Source organism: Saimiri boliviensis, chromosome 19, assembly GCF_048565385.1.
Source record: "Saimiri boliviensis isolate mSaiBol1 chromosome 19, mSaiBol1.pri, whole genome shotgun sequence".
NCBI lineage: Eukaryota > Metazoa > Chordata > Mammalia > Primates > Cebidae > Saimiri > Saimiri boliviensis.
The window spans coordinates 30,836,304-30,857,923 of record NC_133467.1 but is presented as its reverse complement, the minus strand read 5'-3'; the positions used below and the strand labels follow the sequence as shown (position 1 = coordinate 30,857,923).

General features: G+C 46.0%; 1 protein-coding gene across 1 annotated transcript in view; it reads left to right on the top strand.

Moving 5' to 3' along the window:
- The window catches only part of UFC1 (ubiquitin-fold modifier conjugating enzyme 1), a 28,340-nt gene extending 6,769 nt beyond the window's left edge, over positions 1-21,571 (top strand). Inside the window, exons 2-7 of the mRNA XM_039480650.2 lie at positions 15,417-15,611; positions 18,476-18,543; positions 18,778-18,841; positions 19,457-19,533; positions 20,861-20,951; positions 21,132-21,571. Coding sequence (XP_039336584.1) covers positions 15,489-15,611; positions 18,476-18,543; positions 18,778-18,841; positions 19,457-19,533; positions 20,861-20,951; positions 21,132-21,209 — 501 coding nt within the window. The 5' untranslated portion in view covers positions 15,417-15,488 and the 3' untranslated portion in view covers positions 21,210-21,571. The remainder of the gene's footprint in view (positions 1-15,416; positions 15,612-18,475; positions 18,544-18,777; positions 18,842-19,456; positions 19,534-20,860; positions 20,952-21,131) is intronic.
- The last annotated feature ends 49 nt before the right edge of the window (positions 21,572-21,620 follow it).

Sequence of the window (21,620 nt, the reverse complement as noted above, 5' to 3'; positions counted from 1 at the left end):
CTCCCAAAGTGCTGGGATTACAGGCGTGAGCCACCACGCCAGCCTTAAATATTTTCTTACAAGTCAATGGTAGTACCAGTTTAGAGTAGATGTATTATCTTTCTTGATCTGAATACTCTATTAAGGCTGCTTGCCCTAGTCCATGTTCCTTCCCAACTCTGCCAGATTAATCTTTTCAAATGAGATATTCCCTTAAAGAAGTCTGTATCTTGTTAGCACTAGCCTCTAGTCACAAGTATCCTCTTGACTCTTCCAGGGCCACTCCGAACCCTGTGTCCCTACCAGGGCTTTACTCTTCTACTTTACCCTGCAGGGACTTGCTGACCTGATGACCTGCTCTACTTCTTGGTTTCCTAGTAACTCTAAGCTGCCCCAGTTACTCATTTTCATCCAGGCTTTATACTACTGGCTCCTCCTAATTTCAGTGCAGCTTCGAACCTAGCTCCAAGTCCTTAACTAGAAATCTGGCATCTCTGGCTCCCGAATAAAAGAGTAGGGACCTTGGCCACGCATGGTGGCTCATGCCTGCAATCTCCTGCCTCAGCCTCCTGAGTTGCTGGAATTACAGGCATGTGCCACCACACCCAGCTAATTTTTTTTTTTTTGTAGAGAAAGGGTTTTGCCATGTTGGACAGGCTGGTTTCGAACTCCTGACCTCAAGTGATCTGCCCGCTTTGGCCTCCCAAAGTGCTAGGATTACAGGCATAAGACCGCGCCCGGCCTAATTTTGTATTTTTAATAGAGACGGGGTTTCTTCATATTGGCCTGGTTGGTCTCGAACTCCTGACCTCAGGTGATCTGCCCACCTCAGCCTCCCAAAGTGCTGGGATTACAGGCATGAACCACTGCGTCTGAGGTAATGATTATACTAAATTATGTATAGAAAGTGTTGCACAGAGCTGGGCGCGGTGGCTCACGCCTGTAATCCCAGCACTTTGGGAGGCCAAGGCGGGTGGATCACAAGGTCAAGAGATCGAGACTATCCTGGCCAACACAGTGAAACCCCATCTCTACGAAAAATATAAAAAAATTAGCCAGGCGTGGTGGCACCCGCCTGTGGTCCCAGCTACTCGGGAGGCTGTGGCAGAAGAATCGCTTGAACCCAAGAGGCGGAGGTTGCAGTGAGCCGAGATTGCATTGCACCACCACACTCCAGCCTGGTGACAGAGCAAGACTCCACCTCAAAAAAAAAAAGTGTTGCACAGGGCCTAGTGCTCGATAAATGTTACCTAATACTTATTATTATATATATAACAAGTTTCACCAGGTTTCAGAAATTCAGCAGGCTCTTTATCAGTGACTCTCTGCTGCCCCCATGGGGATGACTTTTCCAAGTCATTGGTTATTCCAAAGACCATAACATAAAACGGCCCCGTCTCACCAATCCCACCAGTTAATTAGAAAATTAACCAATTTTTCTTTGGCTGGTTGTTCAGTTAAATAAATATGCTCTTATATTTCAGACCATTCTCAAATGTTTTTAAATAACAGGCTGGACATGATGGTTCATCCCTATAATCCTTGAGAGGCCCAGGTGGGCGGATCTCTTGAGGTCAGTAGTTCGAGACCAGCCTGGCCAACATGGTGAAACCCCATCGCTACTGAAAATACAAAAATTATCCAGGCATGGTGGCAGGTGCCTGTAATCTCATCTACTCCAGAGGCTGAGGCAAGAGAATCGCTTGAACCCGGGAGGCAGAGGTTGCAGTGAGCCAAGATTGCGTCATTGCACTCCAGCCGCCTCTGGGAAAAAAAAAAAAAAAAAAAAAAAAAAAAGGATACACTGCATCTATGATGTTCTCCTAATCTGTTAATCTAGTAACACTGACAAGAAGGAAAACTCATTCACTTGTTTATTTAATAGATATATGTTAAGCGTTTACTAATGTCAGGTATGTGATAGACATACAGGATAAGATACGCAATGGAGAACAAATCAGAGAGGATCCACATCTTCCTGGAGCTTACCATTTGCATGGGTAGACAGACATTATTAAGGAAATCAGTAACAAATACATAATTCTAAGTTGAAATAGGTGCTATGAAGGAAAATAGCAATGTTGTGACAGAAACTAGGGAAAGCCTCTCTTTGAGGAGGTAACATATAATAGAAGCCAAAAGACATGCAGGAAGGGCCTGGCGCAATGGCTCACACCTGTAATACCAGCATATTGGGAGACTGAGGCAAATTTGATATTAGCCTAGGCAAGACGGTGAGACCTCTGTCTCTACAAAAATAATAAAAAATTAGCTGGTGATGGCATGTGCCTGTAGTCCCAGCTGTTTGACAGGCTGAGGTAGGAAGGTTGCATGAGCCCAGGAGTTCAAGGCTGTAAAGAGCCGTGACTACCCTACTGCACTGCCCTTCAGTCTGAGTGACAGAGCAAGACCCCGTCTCTCTAGAAAAGAAAAAGGCAGCGGGGGCGGGGGGGGGGCAGCGGGGAGAAGAAGGAATGAAGGCGGCATCTGTTTTGTGGAGAATGGAGAGGAATATCCTTATATGCTCTTATATTTCAGACCATTCTCCAACTTTTTTAAATAACAGGCTGGACATGGTGGTTCACGCCTGTAACCCCAGCACTTTGGGAGGCCGAGGTGGGTGGATCTCTTGAGGTTAGGAGTTTTGAGACCAGCCTGGCCAACATGGTGAAACCCCATCCTACTAAAAATACAAAAATTATCCAGGCATGGTGGCAAGTGCCTATAATCCCATCTACTCCAGAGGCTAAGGCAGGAGAATCACTTGAACCGTACCCTTTCTAGGCTGAGAAAGGATACCTGCCAATGACCTGGAAGAAGAGCTAACAACTTGGGGGACTGAATCATATCCTGATGAAACACTGCAGGCTTCTGGGCATCATTGCCTTTTCATCTCACTGCTTATAAATCACTTCTTTTAAAAAATAAAAAATAGGCCAGGTGTGGTGGCTCATTCCTGCAGTTAGGAATTCAAGACCAGCCTGACCAACATGGTGAAACCCCGTCTTTATAAAAATAAAATAAAATAAAATAATAAAAAATAATGTGGCTGGGCGAGGTGCCTCATGCCTGTAATCAAAGTACTCTGGGAGACCAAGGCGGGCAGATAACGAAGTCAAGAGTTTAAGACCAGCCTGACCAACATGGGGAAATCCTTTCTCTACTAAAAATACAAAAATTAGCTGGGTGGTAGGGGCTCAGGAGGCTGAGGCAGGAGAATCGCTTGAATCCAGGAGGCGGAGGTTGCAGTAAGCCAGGATTGCACCACTGCACTCCAGCCTGGGCAACAGGGCGGGACTCCATCTCAATAAATAAATAAATAAAATAAGGTTACCAACAGTTTGAAAGTAAAAGTATGGGAAAAGATATGCAACATAAACCAAAAGAAGCTTATATTAAAATCAGACATAGTTGACTTGAAGGCAAAAAGCATTATTAGAAATAATGGCATTTTGTCAATAACTTTAATTTACCAGGACATTAAAACATTTCTAAATTTGTATGCACTTAACAAAACCTCAAATAACATACAGCAACTGAGCTACAAGGAAAAATAGACATTCACAATCATAGTAGGAGATTTAGCACACCTCTCTCTTAAGAGTATTCCTCTTTCAGAACTGATGGAAAAAGTCAGTAAGGGTTAGGTGCAGTAGCTGATGCCTGTAGTCCCAGCACTTTGGGAGGCTGAGATGGGAGGATTGCATGAGGCCAGGAGTTCAAGACCAGCCTGGGCAACATAGGGAGACCCCTCATCTCTACAAAAATTAAAAACAAAAAATTAGCTGTGCATGGTGGTGCATGCCTGTAGTTCCAGCTACCAAGGAGGCTGAGGTGGGACAATTACACGAGCCCAGGAGGTTGAGGCTACAGTGAGCTATGATGGTATCACTGTACTTCAGCCTAAGAGACAGAATGAGACCATGTCTTTCTCTAAAAAAGAGATCAGCAAGGATATAGAAAATTTAAATAACATGAGCAGCAAATTTGATTCAACAAGCATATAGAGTCCACTATACCCAACAACTTCAAATTATAAATTATTTGCAAGCACATTTGGAACATTTTAAAAACTGGACAGATTGTTCTATAAAGCAAATGTCTTCCAGCTACTTGGGAGGTTGAGGCAGGGAAATTGCTTGAACCAGGGAGGTGGAGTTTGCAGTGAGCCAAGATCACACTACTGCACTCCTTCCTGGGTGACAGAGCAGGACTCAAAGTATGTTTCTTGCCTACACTATAGTTAGGCTAGAATCAGTAACAAAAAGGTAAGTGGCAAGTTCCTATATTTACAAGTTAAATACAGCTGGGCAGGATGACACATGCCTGCAGTCCCAGCTACTCAGTCTGAGGCCACAGGATCCCTTGATTGCAGGAGTTTGAGGCTGTAGTGTGCTAAATACACTTCTAAATGACCCACAAAATAAATCACAATTGGAGTTAGAAGATATTTTGACCTGAATGATAATGTAAAATGTCACAAAGCAAGGCCAGTGCAGTGGCTCAAACCTATAATCCCAGGACTTAAGGAGGCCAAGGCAGGCAGATTGCTTGAGGCCAGGAGTTCAAACCAGCCTGGCCAGTGGTGAAATCCCATCTCTACCAAAAAAAAAAAAAAAAAAAAAAGTCACAAAGTAGATGAGCACAGTGGCTCACACCTGTAATCCCAGGACTCTGAGAGGCCAAGGTGGGAAAATTGTTCAAAGCCATGAGATCAAGACCAGCCTGGCCAAGATGACAGGACAGTCTCAAAAAAAAAAAAAAAAAAAAATAGCCAGGTGTGGTGGCCCACACCTGTAGTCCCAGCTACTCAAGAGGCTCAGGTTGGAGAATCGCTTGAATCCAGGAGTTCAAGGCTGTAATTATTCATAATTATGCCACTGTACTCCAGTAGCCTGGGTGACAGAATGAGACCCAGTGTCTTTTTTTTCCTGTTTCCTGAGACATTCTCACTCTGTCACCCAGGCTGGAGTGCAATGGCGTGATCTCGGCTGACTGCAACCTCCACCTCCCAGATTCAAGCAGTTCTCCCAACTCAGCTTTCTGAGTAGCTGGGATTACAGGTGCCGACCACCATGTATTTTTAGTAGAGAATAGGTTTCACCGTGTTGACCAGGCTGGTCTCTTAACTCCTGACCTCAGGTGATACACCCACCTCAGCCTCCCAAAGTGCTGAGAGTACAGGCATGAGCCACTGTGCCCTGCCGACCTGGTCTCTCAAAGTTTTTTTTTTTTTAATAGCATATACCCCAATTTATGGGGTATGACTAAAAATGTGCTCAGAGGCCAGACGTGGTTGCTCACACCTGTAATACCAGCTCTTTGGGAGGTTAAGGCAGGTGGATTGCTTGAGGTCAGGAGTTTGAGCCAGGCGCAGAGGCTCAAGCCTGTAATCCCAGCACTTTGGGAGGCTGAGGTGGGTGGATCACGAGGTCAAGAGATTGAGACCATCCTGGCCAACATGGTGAAACCCCATCTCTACTAAAAATACAAAAAATTAGCTGGGCGTGGTGGCACGTGCCTGTAATCCCAGCTACTCAGGAGGCTGAGGCAGGAGAATTGCCTGAACCCAGGAGGCAGAGGTTGCGGTGAGCCGAGATCGTGCCATTGCACTCCAGCCTGGGTAACGAGCGAAACTCCGTCTCAAAAAAAAAAAAAAAAAAAAGAAACCCTATCTCTACTAAAAATACAAAAAATTAGCTGGGTGTGGTGGCGGTCACCTGTAATCCCAGCTCCTAGGGAGGCTGAGGCCAGAGAATCACTTGAACCTGGGACATGGAGGTTGCAGTGAGCAGAGATTGTGCCACTGCACTCCAGCCTGGGTGACAGAGCAAGATTCTGTCTTAAAAAAAAAAAAAAAAAAAAAAATGCTGGATGCAGTGGCTCACGCCTATAATCCCAGCACTTTGGGAGGCCGAGGCGGGTGGATCACAAGGTCAAGAGATCGAGACCATCCTGGTCAACATGGTGAAACCCCGTCTCTACTAAAAATACCAAAATTAGCTGGGCATGGTGGTGCGTGCCTATAGTCCCAGCTACTAGGGAGGCTGAGGCAGGAGAATTGCTTGAACCCAGGAGGCGGAGGTTGCGGTGAGCCGAGATCGTGCCATTGCTCTCCAGCCTGGGTAACAAGAGCGAAACTCCGTCTCAAAAAAAAAAAAAAAGACCAGCCTGACCAACATGGTGAAACCCCGTCTTAAAAAAAAAAAAAAGAATTAAGGAAAAAAAAAAATAGCCGAAGTGGTGGCACGAGCCTGCACTCCCAGCTATTTGGGAGGATCAAGCAGGAAAATCACTTGAACCCAGGAGGTGTTGAGATTGCAGTGAGCCAAGATTGCCCCACTGCACTCCACTCCAGCCTGGGCTACAGAGTGAGACTCTTAAAAAAAAAATAAAATAGGCCGGGCGCGGTGGCTCACGCCTGTAATCCCAGCACTTTGGGAGGCCGAGGCGGGTGGATCACAAGGTCAAGAGATCGAGACCATCCTGGTCAACATGGTGAAACCCCGTCTCTACTAAAAATACAAAAAAAATAGCTGGGCATGGTGGTGCGTGCCTGTAATCCCAGCTACTCAGGAGGCTGAGGCAGGAGAATTGCCTGAACCCAGGAGGCGGAGGTTGCGGTGAGCCGAGATCGCGCCATTGCACTCCAGCCTGGGTAACAAGAGCGAAACTCCGTCTCAAAATAAAATAAAATAAAATAAAGGCCGGGCGCGGTGGCTCAAGCCTGTAATCCCAGCACTTTGGGAGGCCAAGGTGGGTGGATCACAAGGTCGAGAGATCGAGACCATCCCGGTCAACATAGTGAAACCCCATCTCTACTAAAAATACAAAAAATTAGCTGGGCATGGTGGTGCGTGCCTGTAATCCCAGCTACTCAGGAGGCTGAGGCAGGAGAATTGCCTGAGCCCAGGAGGCGGAGGTTGCGGTGAGCCAAGATCGTGCCATTGCACTCCAGCCTGGGTAACAAGAGTGAAACTCTGTCTCAAAAAAATAAATAAATAAATAAATAAATAATAAAATAAAATAAAAAATAAAAAATAAAATAAAATAAAATAAAATAATAAATAATAAATAATAAAATAAAAAATAAAAAAATAAAATAGAGGCCGGGCGCGGTGGCTCACGCCTGTAATCCCAGCACTTTGGGAGGCTGAGGCGGGTGGATCACGAGGTCAAGAGATCGAGACCATCCTGGTCAACATGGTGAAACCCCGTCTCTACTAAAAATACAAAAAAAAAAAAAAAAAAAAAAAAATTAGCTGGGCATGGTGGCTCGTGCCTGTAATCCCAGCTACTCAGGAGGCTGAGGCAGGAGAATTGCCTGAACCCAGGAGGCGGAGGTTGTGGTGAGCTGAGATCGCGCCATTGCACTCCAGCCTGGGTAACAAGAGCGAAACTCCGTCTCAAAAAAAAAAAATAATAATAAAAATAAAATAAAAAATAAAATAAAAAATAAAAAAAACTATGAACTAAAGTAAAGACAAACAACAAACCGGGAAAAATATTTACAACTCATCACAATGGCTAATCTCTTTAATATTAATTTTTTTTTTTTTTTTTTTTTTTTTTTGAGACGGAGTTTTGCTCGTTACCCAGGCTGTTGTGCAATGGCAGGATCTCGGCTCACCGCAACCTCCACCTCCTGGGTTCAGGCAATTCTTCTGCCTCAGCCTCCCGAGTAGCTGGGATTACAGGCACGCACCACCCATGCCCAGCTAATTTTTTTTGTTTTTTTTTTTTTAGTAAAGACGGGGTTTCACCATGTTGACCAGGATGGTCTTGATCTCTTGACCTCGTGATCCACCCACCTCGGCCTCCCAAAGTGCTGGGATTACAGGCGTGAGCCACCGCGCCCGGCCCAATATGAATATTTTTTTTTTTTTTTTTTGTTTTTTTTTTTTTTTTTTTTTTTTTTTGAGACGGGGTTTCGCTCTTGTTACCCAGGCTGGAGTGCAATGGCACGATCTCGGCTCACCACAACCTCCGCCCCCTGGGTTCAAGCAATTCTCCTGCCTCAGCCTCCTGAGTAGCTGGGATTACAGGCACGCGCCACCATGCCCAGCTAATTTTTGTATTTTTAGTAGAGACGGGGTTTCACCATGTTGACCAGGATGGTCTCGATCTCTCGACCTCGTGATCCACCCGCCTCGGCCTCCCAAAGTGCTGGGATTACAGGCTTGAGCCACCGCGCCCGGCCAATATGAATATTTTTTAAAAATACAAATCAGGCCAGGCACGGTGGCTCATGCCTGTAATCCCAGTACTTTAGGAGGCTGAGGTGGGAGGATCACCTGCGGTTAGGAGTTCAAAACCAGCCTGGCCAACATGGAGAAACCCTGTCTCCATTAAAAATACAGAAAGTAGGCCGGGCACGGTGGCTCAAGCCTGTAATCCCAGCACTTTGGGAGGCCGAGGCGGGTGGATCACGAGGTCGAGAGATCGAGACCATCCTGGTCAACATGGTGAAACCCCGTCTCTACTAAAAATACAAAAAACTAGCTGGGCGTGGTGGCGCGTGCCTGTAATCCCAGCTACTTAGGAAGCTGAGGCAGGAGAATTGCCTGAGCCCAGGAGGCGGAGGTTGCGGTGAGCCGAGATCGCGCCATTGCACTCCAGCCTGGGTAACAAGAGCGAAACTCCGTCTCAAAAAAAAAAAAAAAAAAAAAATACAGAAAGTAGCCGGGCGTGGTGGCTCAAGCCTGTAATCCCAGCACTTTGGGAGGCTGAGGCGGGCAGATAACGAGGTCAGGAGTTCAAGACCAGTCTTATTAACATGGTGAAACCCTGTCTCTATTAAAAATACAAAAAGTAGCTGGGTGTGGTGCCATGAGTCTGTAATCCTAGCTACTCAGGAGGCTTGAGCAGAATTGCTTGAACCCAGGAGGCAGAGGTTGCAGTGAGCCAAAATCTTGCCACTGCACTCCAGCCTGGGTGACACAAAAAGATTCCATATAAAAAATAATAATAATAATAAAAAATAAATAAAGTAGTCAGGAGGTGCGGTGGTGGCTCACACCCGTAATCCTAGCACTTTAGGAGGCCGAGGTGGGCAGATCATGAGGTTGGGAGTTCAAGAACAGCCTGGCCAACATGGTGAAACATTGTCTCTACTAAAAATACAAAAATTAGGTGGGTGTGGTGGTGAGCACCTATAATCCCAGCTATTTGAGAGGCTGAGGTAGGAGAATCACTTGAACCTGGGAGGTAGAGGTTGCAGTGAGCCGCACCACTGCACTCCAGCCTGGGCGACAGAGCTACTTTGAGGGGCTCTGCAATACACAATGCACCCAACTGTCCTATTGCATTTTCTTTTATTTTTCTTTCTTTCTTTTTTTTTTTTTTTTTTTTTTTGAGACGGAGTTTTGCTCTTGTTACCCAGGCTGGAGTGCAATGGCGCGATCTCGGCTCACCGCAACCTCCGCCTCCTGGGTTCAGGCAATTCTCCTGCCTCAGCCTCCTGAGTAGCTGGGATTACAGGCACGTGCCACCATGCCCAGCTAATTTTTTGTATTTTTAGTAGAGACGGGGTTTCACCATGTTGACCAGGATGGTCTCGATCTCTTGACCTTGTGATCCACCCGCCTCGGCCTCCCAAAGTGCTGGGATTACAGGCTTGAGCCACCGCGCCCGGCCTTTTTTTTTTTTTTTTTTTTTTTTTTTTTGAGACAGTCTCGCTCTGTCACCCAGGCTGGAGTGCAGTGGCATGATCTTGGCTCACTGCAACCTCTACTTCCCGCTTCCTCCTGCCTCAGCCTCCCAATTAGCTGGGACTATGGACGCCACCATGCCCTGCTAATTTTTGTATTTTTGTTTGTTTGTTTGTTTGTTTTTGTTTTGAGACGGAGTTTCACTCTTGTTACCCAGGCTGGAGTGCAATGGCGCGATCTTGGCTCACCGCAACCTCTGCCTCCTGGGTTCAGGCAATTCTCCTGCCTCAGCCTCCTGAGTAGCTGGGATTACAGGCATGTGCCACCATGCCCAGCTAATTTTTTGTATTTTTAGTAGAGACGGGGTTTCACCATGTTGACCAGGATGGTCTCGATCTTTCGACCTCGTGATCCACCCGCCTCGGCCTCCCAAAGTGCTGGGATTACAGGCTTGAGCCACCGCGCCCGGCTATTTTTGTATTTTTTTAAAATAGAGACCAGGTTTTATCATATTGGCCAGGCTGGTCTCAAACTCCTGACCTTGTGATCCGCCCATCTTGGCCTCCCAAAGTGCTGGGATGATAGGAGTGAGCCATTGCACCTTCGGCCCCTATTGCATTTTCTATAATTGAGCTATTCAATTATCAATCCTGTTTGATTCCTTTTTTTTTTCTTTCTTTCTTTCTCTCTCTTTTTTTTTTTTTTTTTTTTGGAGATAGAGTATTGCTCTGTTGCTGAGGCTGAGTGCAGTGGTGCAATCTCACCTCACTCACTGCAACCTCCGCCTCCTGGGTTAAAGCAATTCTCCTGCCTCAGCCTCCCCCTGGAGTAGCTGGAACTACAGGTGCATACCACCACGTCCCGTTAATTTTTTGTTGTTTTTTTTTTTAGTAGAGACAGGGTTTCACCATGTTGCCCAGGCTGATCTTGAACTCCTAAGCTCAGGCAATCCACCTGACTCAGCCTCCCAAAGTGCTAGGATTACAGGCCTGAGTCACCACACCTGACTCAATTCCATTTTATAACTATCTTAGGATAATGTCCATGAGGACAGGAAATCCACCTGCCTGGGAATCCACTGTAGTTCCAATGCCTGGAACATATTAGAAACTCCATGAACATTTGCTCATGAATGAGTTCTTCCTCTGAAAAACAGTGAAGCTCAGGCCTACATACTCTTCCTTCAGCCTTCTCAATTTTAGCTTCTTGTCTCATGTGAGCATTACTTAATAATAAGCTAAATCCATAGTTTAAAAATAGACGTTTCTCTAAAAGAGGCATGTCCTACAGAGATGCAACTATGCCCATAATAGAGGTAGGCCTATGTTTATAACAGAGACTGTACTTTGTATTATCATACATATTATGTGCTGTGCTTTACTAAATTGTTTAATAAGATGATTTTCCAAAACAATGAAACAAAAACAACATGCAACTTTATAAAGACAGCTTTTCTGGTGATTACCTTATGTATCAAGATACTCATTGATATTAAAATACTGATTGAACATTTAATCTGTGGCAGACGCTATATTAGGTTTTAGAAGTACAGCATTGAACAAGATAGATATGCAATCCCTACCCTGATTGAGCTTCCAGGCTATCAAGACAATTATACAGTTAATAAAGTATGATGAGTAGTTACCATAGAAGTATTCTTAGGGATAGAGGTCTTCTGCCTGCACTTAAACAAGAGCAGCTCTGTATTTATCATTTTTATAATTTGAGACTCCAGGAAATATTTTGTTGTTTTATTGTTTTTTGTTTTTTGAGTCGGAATTTCACTCTTGTTGCCCAGGCTGGAGTGCAGTGGTGAGATCTTGGCTCACTGCAACCTCCACCTCCCTGGTTCAAGCGATTCTCCTGCCTCAGCTTCCCAAGTAGCTGGGATTACAGGCACACACCACCACTCCTAGCTAACTTTTGTGTTTTTAGTAGACATGAGGTTTCACCATGTTGGTCAGTCTGGTCTTGAACTTCTGACCTCGGGTGATCTGCCCACTTCTAGCCTCCCAAAATGCTGGGATTATGGGTGTGAGCCACAGCACCTGGCCTAAGATTTTGTTTGTAAACCTGGTTTCACTACCATATAAAAGTTTGAAAACTGCCATTTATTTTTCTGAATTTCATCCTGGCAGCCTATTATGTAAATGAATGACCACTGCATATACAGTTATAACTATATAAGCTTTTTAAAAAAATTTTTAAAATAAAGATGGGGTTTCACCACGCTGGTCAGGCTGCTCTTGAACTCCTGACCTCAGGTGATCCACCTGCCTTGGCCTCCAAAGTGCTTGGATTACAGGCATGAGCCACCATGCCCGCTCAAGCTTTTTTTTTTTTTTTTTTTTGAGACGGAGTTTCGCTCTTGTTACCCAGGCTGGAGTGCAATGGCGCGATCTCGGCTCACCGCAACCTCCGCCTCCTGGGTTCAGGCAATTCTCCTGCCTCAGCCTCCTGAGTAGCTGGGATTACAGGCACGTGCCACCATGCCCAGCTAATTTTTTGCACTTTTAGTAGAGACGGGGTTTCATCATGTTGACCAGGATGGTCTCGATCTCTCGACCTCGTGATCCACCCGCCTCGGCCTCCCAAAGTGCTGGGATTACAGGCTTGAGCCACCGCGCCCGGCTTTTTTTTTTTAATTGAGACAGAGTTTCACTCTGTCACCCAGGCCAGAGTGCAATGGTTCATTCACAGCTCAGTGCAGGCTTGACCTCGAAGACTCAAGCCATCCTATCTCAGCTTCCCAAGTAGCTGGGGACACAGGTGCATGCCACCACATCCAGCTAATTTTTAAACTTTTTGTGGTGACGAGGTCTCTCTATTTTGCCCAGGCTCCTCTCGAACTTCTGGGCTCAAGCAATCCTCCTCCCTTAGGCTCCTAAAGGGCTGGGATAAAAGGTGTGAGCCACCATGCCCAGCCTTAAAAGCCTTATTATCTTCATTTTATAGTTGAGAAAATGCAGTTCACAGAATTAACTCTCTAAAGTTTTATGACAATTAAATTGCAAAGCCTCATTCCAAATCTCTGTTCTCTATATCACGCCTTAGTGCCTACACCCAAAATGGAATAAATCTTATTTCCCAGCCGGGCGCGGTGGCTCAAGCCTGTAATCCCAGCACTTTGGGAGGCCGAGGCGGGTGAATCATGAGGTCGATAAATCGAGACCATCCTGGTCAACATGGTGAAACCCTGTCTCTACTAAAAATACAAAAAAAAAAAAAAAAAAAAAAAAAAAATTAGCTGGGCATGGTGGCTCGTGCCTGTAATCCCAGCTACTCAGGAGGCTGAGGCAGGAGAATTGCCTGAACCCAGGAGGCGGAGGTTGCAATGAGCCGAGATCGCGCCATTGCACTCCAGCCTGGGTAACAAGAGCGAAACTCCGCCTCAAAAAAAAAAAAAAATCTTATTTCCCCTAGAAGAGAGATCTCTGGTTAAGAAGTACAAAGTTTTGCCTTAGCCTTAACAAATAACCAATATGCTTTTAATGAAAGAGATATATAATAAAAATTAAAAACCACACCATCATCTCAATCAACACGGAAAAAGCATTTGAAAAACATAAGGCCAGGCACGGTGGTGGCTCAGGCCTGTAATCCTAGTACTTTGGGAGGCTGAGGCAGGCGGATAACCTGAGGTCAGGAGTTGGAGACCAGCCTGGCTGACATGGTGAAACCTCAACTCTACTAAAAATGCAAAAATTAGCCAGGCGTGGTGGCCTGTGTCTGTGGTCCCAGTCACCGGGTGGCTGAAGCAGGAGAATCTCTTGGACCCAGGAGGGGAGCCAGAGGTTGCAGTGAGCTGAGATCACCACTGTCCTCCAGCCTGGGTAACAGAGGGAGATTCTGTCTCAAAAACAAACAAACATAAAACTCCCTTATGAGAAAAACCCTCAATGCAAGAGGGGAACTTCCTCAACCTGATAAAGGCCATCCATGAAAAATCTACAGGTAACATTGTATTTAATGGAGAAAGACACTGATTTTCCTCCTAAAGGCAGAACAAGATAAGGATGTCTGCTAGTAACACTCAATATTGTACTGGAGACCAGGTGTGGTGGCTCATGCCTGTAATCTTAGTAATTTGGGAGGCCTAGGTGGTGGATCACCTGAGGTCAGGAGTTCGAGACCAGCCTGGCCAACATGGTGAAACCCCATCTTACTAAAAATACAAAATTAGCCGGGCATGGTGGTGTGCACCTGTAATGCCAGCTACTCAGGAGGCTGAGGTAGGAGAATCACTTGAACCCAAGAGGTGGAGTTTGCAGAAAACTGAAATCGTGCCACTGCACTCCAGCTTAGGTGACAGACAGAGACTCTGTCTCAAAAAAAAAAAAAAAAAAAAAAAAATCACCAGAGGCTGAAATGATTCACCGAATAAACAGGATATTTATTTATGTTTTAAAAAAAAAGTTGGTCTCACTTTGTCCCTCAGGCTGGAGTGCAGTGGCGTGATCTTGGCTCACTGCAACCTTGAGCTCCCAGGTTAAAGCGATCCTCCTGTCTCAGCCCCACAGATAGCTGGGACTACAGGTGTGCACCACCACTCCCAGCTAATTTTTGTATTTTTTTTTTTTGTAGAGATGGGGTTTTATCATGTTGTCTAGGCTGTTTTCAATCTCCTGGGCTCAAGCCATCCACCCACCTCGGCGTCCAGAAGTGCTGGGATTACATGTGTGAATCACTACACCCGGCCAAACAGGATATTTAAATTAAATCTACAATTAATATGTTTAGATTTTATTATTTTTTTGAGAAGGAGTCTTGCTCTTATTGCCCAAGCTGGAGTGCAATGGCACTATCTCGGCTCACTGCAACCTGCGCCTCTTGGATTCAAGCGATTCTCCTGCCTCAGCCTCCGGAGTAGCTGGGACTTACAGGCACGTGCCACCACACCTGGCTAATTTTTGTATTTTTAGTAGAGGTGGGGTTTCACCATGTTGGCCAGGCTGGTCTTCAATTCCTGACCTCGTGATCTGCCTGCCTTGGCCTCCCAAAGTGCTGGGATTACAGGCCCAGCCTTGAAATATAACGTTTTGCAAAAGGATTACGGAGTACCTACTGTGTGTCATTCACTTGGGTTAGAGAGACAGTATTCCTTCCTAGATTAGTTAATTCCAGATCAAAATATGTCTCGGGGGCTGCACCAGGTGATTTACACCAGTAATCCCAGTACTTTGGGAGGCTGAGGCAGGAGGATTGCTTGAGCCTGGGAGATGGAGGATGCAGTGAGCTATGATCGTACCACTGTACTCCAGCCTGGGCTGGAATGAGTGAGACACTGTCTTAAAAAAAAAAAAAAAAAAAAAAAATCTAGGACTCAGTGAATGACTAGACTAAAGCGCACATTTTGCTGGGATTTGTCTTTTGATGCTGCATGGTTTCTAATATTTATCAGGAGTTAAACATCCTTTTACGGGATAACTGCATCTAGGCAGGACTATATATAAGCAAAGAAAAAGTCTTCGAAGAGGAAACACACGAATCGCTCGCTTTAGTAAGGCAGTGCCTTGAAAAGTGCCTTGAGCAGCCTGAAGTTCTAAGAGCTCTCCAGGTGTGCGAGGGTGTACAGGTTTTCTGCGATTACTTCTCTGAGCATGAACGGAAGTCACCCTCTGTGCCTTCTGCGGTGATTTTAATGACAGGTGTCATATATAGTACAGAGTAATCTATTTACATTCTGTTCTTCTCGATGCACTCACAAGCGGGTAACTAGGTGACAAGAAAATAAAAATCTTATTCAAAGAAGTCTTAACGGCAACCGAACGTCTCATCTTCCCATAGTAAAGATGGCGGCGCCTTGAAGTAAGCTACAAGCAACACCACTTCCGTGTTTCCCTTGCGCCCTGGTCCAAGATGGCGGATGAGGCCACGCGACGTGCTGTGTCTGAGATCCCGGTGCTGAAGACAAATGCCGGACCCCGAGATCGGGAGTTATGGGTGCAGCGACTGAAGGAGGAATATCAGTCCCTTATCCGGGTCAGTTGTGTTTCTACTGTCTAACGCGTAGCGGAAGGGTTGCGGGAAATCAGGTGTCCGCAATAATAGGCTCCGTGTGGAAGCTGCTTCCGGTTTTTAAGTTTAACGCCTAAATTATAGAAACGAGACGATTGCGGGGTTGGGGGACTAAGGAGGGATGGTGGGGAAAGGGCAAAAAAGACTCAGGTGAGGTACACAGCGGGGCCAGACCTTGCGGCTAAAAGCAGCAGTTATTTTTGGGATACGCCTCCCCGGAAGGTGACGTGTCTCCCCGGCTCCAGGTGTTCGTTCACCTGGATGTAGGAGAGGTGATCAAAAATCCTCAGGGCGCCAAGCCCCAGTCCGCATCTCTCTGCTCCTTCCTTCACTCTTTCAAACCACGTTAGGGCTGAACATTCAAGTAGGTGTTAACTACACAGAGTTGGGGAGTTTAGCTCATAGTTAGAAACGGGTGGTCTTCTCACCTACTATCTCTGCTGTGGGAGGATAAAAAAGTTTGTCTTTTTATGGTCATTTCGGTCTGCTTCAAAGGCCAGCAGTTATAATTCTCCTACCTCATGTATTCATTCACTTAAAAAAAAATTACTGTGCATACAGAACCTAGGGAGAGGCCGGACGCAGTGGCTCAGGCCTGTAATCCCAGCACTTTGGGAGGCCGAGGCTGGTGGATCACGAGGTCAAGAGATCGAGACCATCCTGGTCAACATGGTGAAACCCCGTCTCTACTAAAAATACAAAAATGAGCTGGGCATGGTGGCGCGTGCCTGTAATCCCAGCTACTCAGGAGGCTGAGGCGGGAGAATTGCCCGAACCCGGGAGGCGGAGGTTGCCTCTCCCTAGGTTCTGCATGCACAGTAATTTTTTTTTAAGTGAATGAATACATGAGGTAGGAGAATTATAACTGCTGGCCTTTGAAGCAGACCGCAAAACAAAACAAAACAAAACAAAAACCACTGTATTCTAGTGATCTGGTTTTGTCTACCTCAGTAAGTTCTACCTTATTCGGCTTGGTATCTTCTCCCTAGGTTCTTTTTTTTTTTTTTTTTGAGACGGAGTTTCGCTCTTGTTACCCAGGCTGGAGTGCAATGGCGCGATCTCGGCTCACCGCAACCTCCGCCTCCTGGGCTCAGGCAATTCTCCTGCCTCAGCCTCCTGAGTAGCTGGGATTACAGGCACGCGCCACCATGCCCAGCTAATTTTTTTTGTATTTTTAGTAGAGACGGGGTTTCACCATGTTGACCAGGATGGTCTCGATCTCTTGACCTCGTGATCCACCCGCCTCGGCCTCCCAAAGTGCTGGGATTACAGGCCTGAGCCACCGCACCCGGCCCTATAATACAGTGTTTAAGTGGAGAAAGACGGAGACAGATAGGGACAGATGTAAAGCGAGAAATGGCTAGGATGTTTTGAGAGTATGAGGGGAGATACCCAGCTTGTATTTGGTCAGGGAAGGCTTCCTGGAAGAGGTAATGCTTGAGCTGAAAGTTAAGAAGTAAACATGTTAGCCTGATAAAACATAAGAGTAGAAGGGCATTCAAGGCAAAAGGGACAGCCTGAGCAAAGGCATAGACTCTAGAAATGGCACCAGCATGATGTGTTTGAAGAAACAAAGTAGCTCTGAGTTGTTAGAGCATCAGATGTGAGGTAGGCAATGGTAGACAAAGCTAGGAGATGGTTTGTGCACTTTAATTTTCTCTTGGAGGCTTTGGGATGCCGTTAAAGGATTTTAAGCTGAGGAGTAACATGGCCAGATTTGCGTTTAGGTCAGTTGCATTGGCAATAAGGGGAAAATAGAATTGACAGGGACAAGATTGAAGGCAGGAGACAAGTTAGGAGGCTGTTATTAATCTCAGCAAAACAAAAGGCAATCTAAACTAGGCAGTTGTAGTGAGGCTAGAGAGAAGAGGTAGATTTGAAGAATATTCAGAAGGTAAAAAATCAGCGTGACATCATTGATTAGTGGAGTAAGGGATAGGGAGGGTCAAGGATGATTCCCACGTTTTTCCTTGGGTGAATGCTAACACTGCCACCTGAAATTGGTAATTCAGAAAGTGTATCCGAAGGAATATTATAAATTCCCCATGGAAATGCTGAGTTTGAAGTATCCGCAAAATGAAGGTTGAAATTTCAAAATACAGTTGGATACTAGAGTCTGAAGTTCTGAGGAAAGACCTAGACCAAAGATACAAATCTGGGAGTCATTAGCATGTGGGTGCTAGTTGAAAACAGGACTAAAGCCGGGCGCAGTGGCTCAAGCCTGTAATCCCAGCACTTTGGGAGGCCGAGGCGGGTGGATCACGAGGTCAAGAGATCGAGACCATCCCGGTCAACATAGTGAAACCCCGTCTCTGCTAAAAATACAAAAAATTAGCTGGGCATGGTGGCTCGTGCCTGTAATCCCAGCTACTCAGGAGGCTGAGGCAGGAGAATTGCCTGAACCCAGGAGGCGGAGGTTGCGGTGAGCCGAGATCGCGCCATTGCACTCCAGCCTGGGTAACAAGAGCGAAACTCTGTCTCAAAAAAAAAAAAAAAAAAAAAGAAAACAGGACTATATGAAGCGAGAAGGGAGTCACTCAAGGAAGGTGTCTACTGTTATGAGTTGCAGGATGAGGGCAGACACTATCAGAAGTGAGAGGAGAATCCAGATGATATCTTCAGGTCTTTGCTTGCTAAATTGAGTGGTGGAACCCAAACATTCTATTCTGTTATGGACAAACCCGTACTTACCAGTATAGACTTGTCTTCAGCTTTATGTTAGAAAAATTAGATAAACATATTAAAGTAACCCCACACTTTTCTTTCGAGAGGGGTACTGCCTTTGACCCCAACTCCTCTCTCAAAAGAACCTCATTCTCTGCTTCCAGTATGTGGAGAATAACAAGAATGCTGACAACGACTGGTTCCGACTGGAGTCCAACAAGGAAGGGACTCGGTAGGTAGTCTCTTGGGAGGTGTGGGGTAGGAGTCTTATATGACTTAGGCAATTTGGTGTCCTAGTGCCCACTACCAAAGCTGCCCTGTCTCATGTCAGCTGTCTCCACTCCAACAGCTCCAGAGTTCCTCAGTTCCCATTCAGTGAGTCTCCCAGGCTGGTGGCCTAAGCAAAGATGTCATTTGAGTATTGGAAGAGTAGGCAAATTAGACTGAGGTTTGGTCTTTGTTACAGGTGGTTTGGAAAATGCTGGTATATCCATGACCTCTTGAAATACGAGTTTGACATCGAGTTTGATGTGAGTGTGTTGGAATGGGAAATATGAAAATTAGTAGAAGGGGAAGGATTAGATGATTGGGAACAAGCTAACCTTTCTTGAAGGGACCAAAGAAAACTTTAAAAATGGGAGGGGAAGGCCGGGCGCGGTGGCTCAAGCTTGTAATCCCAGCACTTTGGGAGGCCGAGGTGGGTGGATCACGAGGTCGAGAGATCGAGACCATCCTGGTCAACATGGTGAAACCCCGTCTCTACTAAAAGATCCAAAAAATTAGCTGGGCATGGTGGCACGTGCCTGTAATCCCAGCTACTCAGGAGGCTGAGGCAGGAGAATTGCCCGAACCCAGGAGGCGGAGGTTGCGGTGAGCCGAGATCGCGCCATTGCACTCCAGCCTGGGTAACGAGCGAAACTCCGTCTCAAAAAAAAAAAAAAAAAAAAAAAAATGGGAGGGAAAAGCTGAGGTTTGAGGCAACCATCAATTACAGTTACTCGTCTCTGTGTCCAGAATCCTGGTATGGACATGATGCTTGGAGAGTTTGCTTAACATTTCAGTTTCATCAAGAAATATGTATGTCTGATTAGATTAGTCCCTCTCTATCCCGATTCTGTTTGATTAAGGTTTTATCATTTCTCCAGATTCCTATCACATACCCTACTACTGCCCCAGAAATTGCAGTCCCTGAGCTTGATGGAAAGACAGCAAAGATGTACAGGTAGGATTGAACAGGAAATGGCAAGGGGTCAAAGAAGGCCTTAATGAAGAACTTCGTAGGGGGAGGGAGTGCAACAGGAAGAACAGCTAACGGATGCTTGGCTTGATGTTTGGGTGATGTGATGATCTACCCATTAAAACACCAGGGCAGATTTTTACCTGTGTAACAAAGCTGCGCATCCTGCACACGTACCCCTGAATTTAAAAGCTGTAAGGAAAAGGAAGAACTGAGACCAGCTCAGCCATAGAGACCCCCACCCAGGCAGTGCTGAAGGAATTGAGAAGCAGACACCCAGATAGAACAGTAAAGTGGGACTATCCAGGGGGCCAGCAGCTTTCTGAGCTGAGAGCCTCTGGGGGCTGACAGCATTCTGAGCTGAGGGCCTCAAGCAGAGGCTGACTCACCTACTTATTCTTTCTGAACAGGTGATTATTATTAACAAACAGGTGTTCTGTGTTTTCTCATAGAACCAAGATAAACTAGGTAGGCAGTTGGTACCTGCTTACCACTGATCAAGGACAAACCAGAAAGTATGGGAGCCACGGGGACAGGGTCACACAGCCCCCGCTTAAAGACTTTAATTTTAGCCAGGTGTGGTGGCTCATGCCTGTAATCCCAGCACTTTGGGAGGCCGAGGCAGGTGGATCACGAGGTCAAGAGATCGAGACCATCCTGGTCAACATGGTGAAACCCCGTCTCTACTAAAAATACAAAAAATTAGCTGGGCATGGTGGCTCGTGCCTGTAATCCCAGCTACTCAGGAGGCTGAGGCAGGAGAATTGCCTTAACCCAGGAGGCCAAGGCTGTGGTAAGCCGAGATCGTGCCATTGCACTCCAGCCTGGGTAACAAGAGCAAAACTCCATCTCAAAAAAAAAAAAAAAGAATTATTTTAACCTGTGTGTGATATTCATCTACTGTCTTGCCACTTTGGAATGCCCCAAGTAGTTTTGTACTTGGGTGGGGGTGGGGGGAGGCGGCTAGGTTTTCCTTGCCATTTTTCTTCCTAGCAAACATTATATTCTATCATTCATTCAGCAACTCTCAACAAAGAACTTTGGAGGCAGAGATTTTCCCAGGGTCTGGTGGCCTAGTAGGGTGCCAGGCTCTCCTCTGCTGAGCCTAGGCAAATTACTTAGCTGACCTCGTTCTCAACTCTGATCAATAGTAGTCTTCCTATGCCCCCAAGACGCTGCTGTGCTTTATGGTAAACTTTGCATGTCTTCCCCTCCCACAATAGCGTGGGAGCTGTCTTCTGTCTCTCTAATAAATAGCTTACACACACACAAACCTTTGCATGTCAATACCTTCTATGTGTCCCTCTCATAGGGGTGGAAAAATATGCCTGACGGATCACTTCAAACCTTTGTGGGCCAGGAACGTGCCCAAATTTGGACTAGCTCATCTCATGGCTCTGGGGGTAAGTTTTGTGGAAATAAGAGGAAAAAGAGGGGCTTAGGCCCTGAGCAGTACAGGAAAAGCAGCTAAGAGTAAAAGGAGTAACAGTGTCGTCTCTTAAGCATGTCTCCAGGAGGGAGCTTCTAATGGAACAAGAAGCACTGACCGGTTGTAATCTCACACGATTTTCCTTGTATTGCAGCTGGGTCCATGGCTGGCAGTGGAAATCCCTGATCTGATTCAGAAGGGCGTCATCCAACACAAAGAGAAATGCAACTAATGAAGGATCAAGCCACTGAGGCAGGGCAGAGGGACCTTTGATAGGCTATGATCCTGTTTTCCTATGCATCACACCTAACTCACCTAACTGCTTCCCGAACACCTGCCACCTCTAGTTGTTACTAAGTAGCTGCAGTAGGCATTGCTGGGGGAGAAGCAAACACCAAACGGTATCGCTATTTAGTTTCTAAGGCTGCACAGGGAAGGGAAGGACTGGGCTTTGTAAAATCTAGAGGCAATTTATATCCGCTCCAGGTGGAGCAACACGCGATCCTGGAGGCATAGGGAGTAACTAAAAGTGAGTACATAGTCTTTCTGGTTTCCGGAGATAACTCATCAATAAAAGCTGCTGGTCCTCTGGTAGCCTTTGGTTCTCATTGGGAGCTGTTAAGAGAGGGCAAGTGGGCTAAAA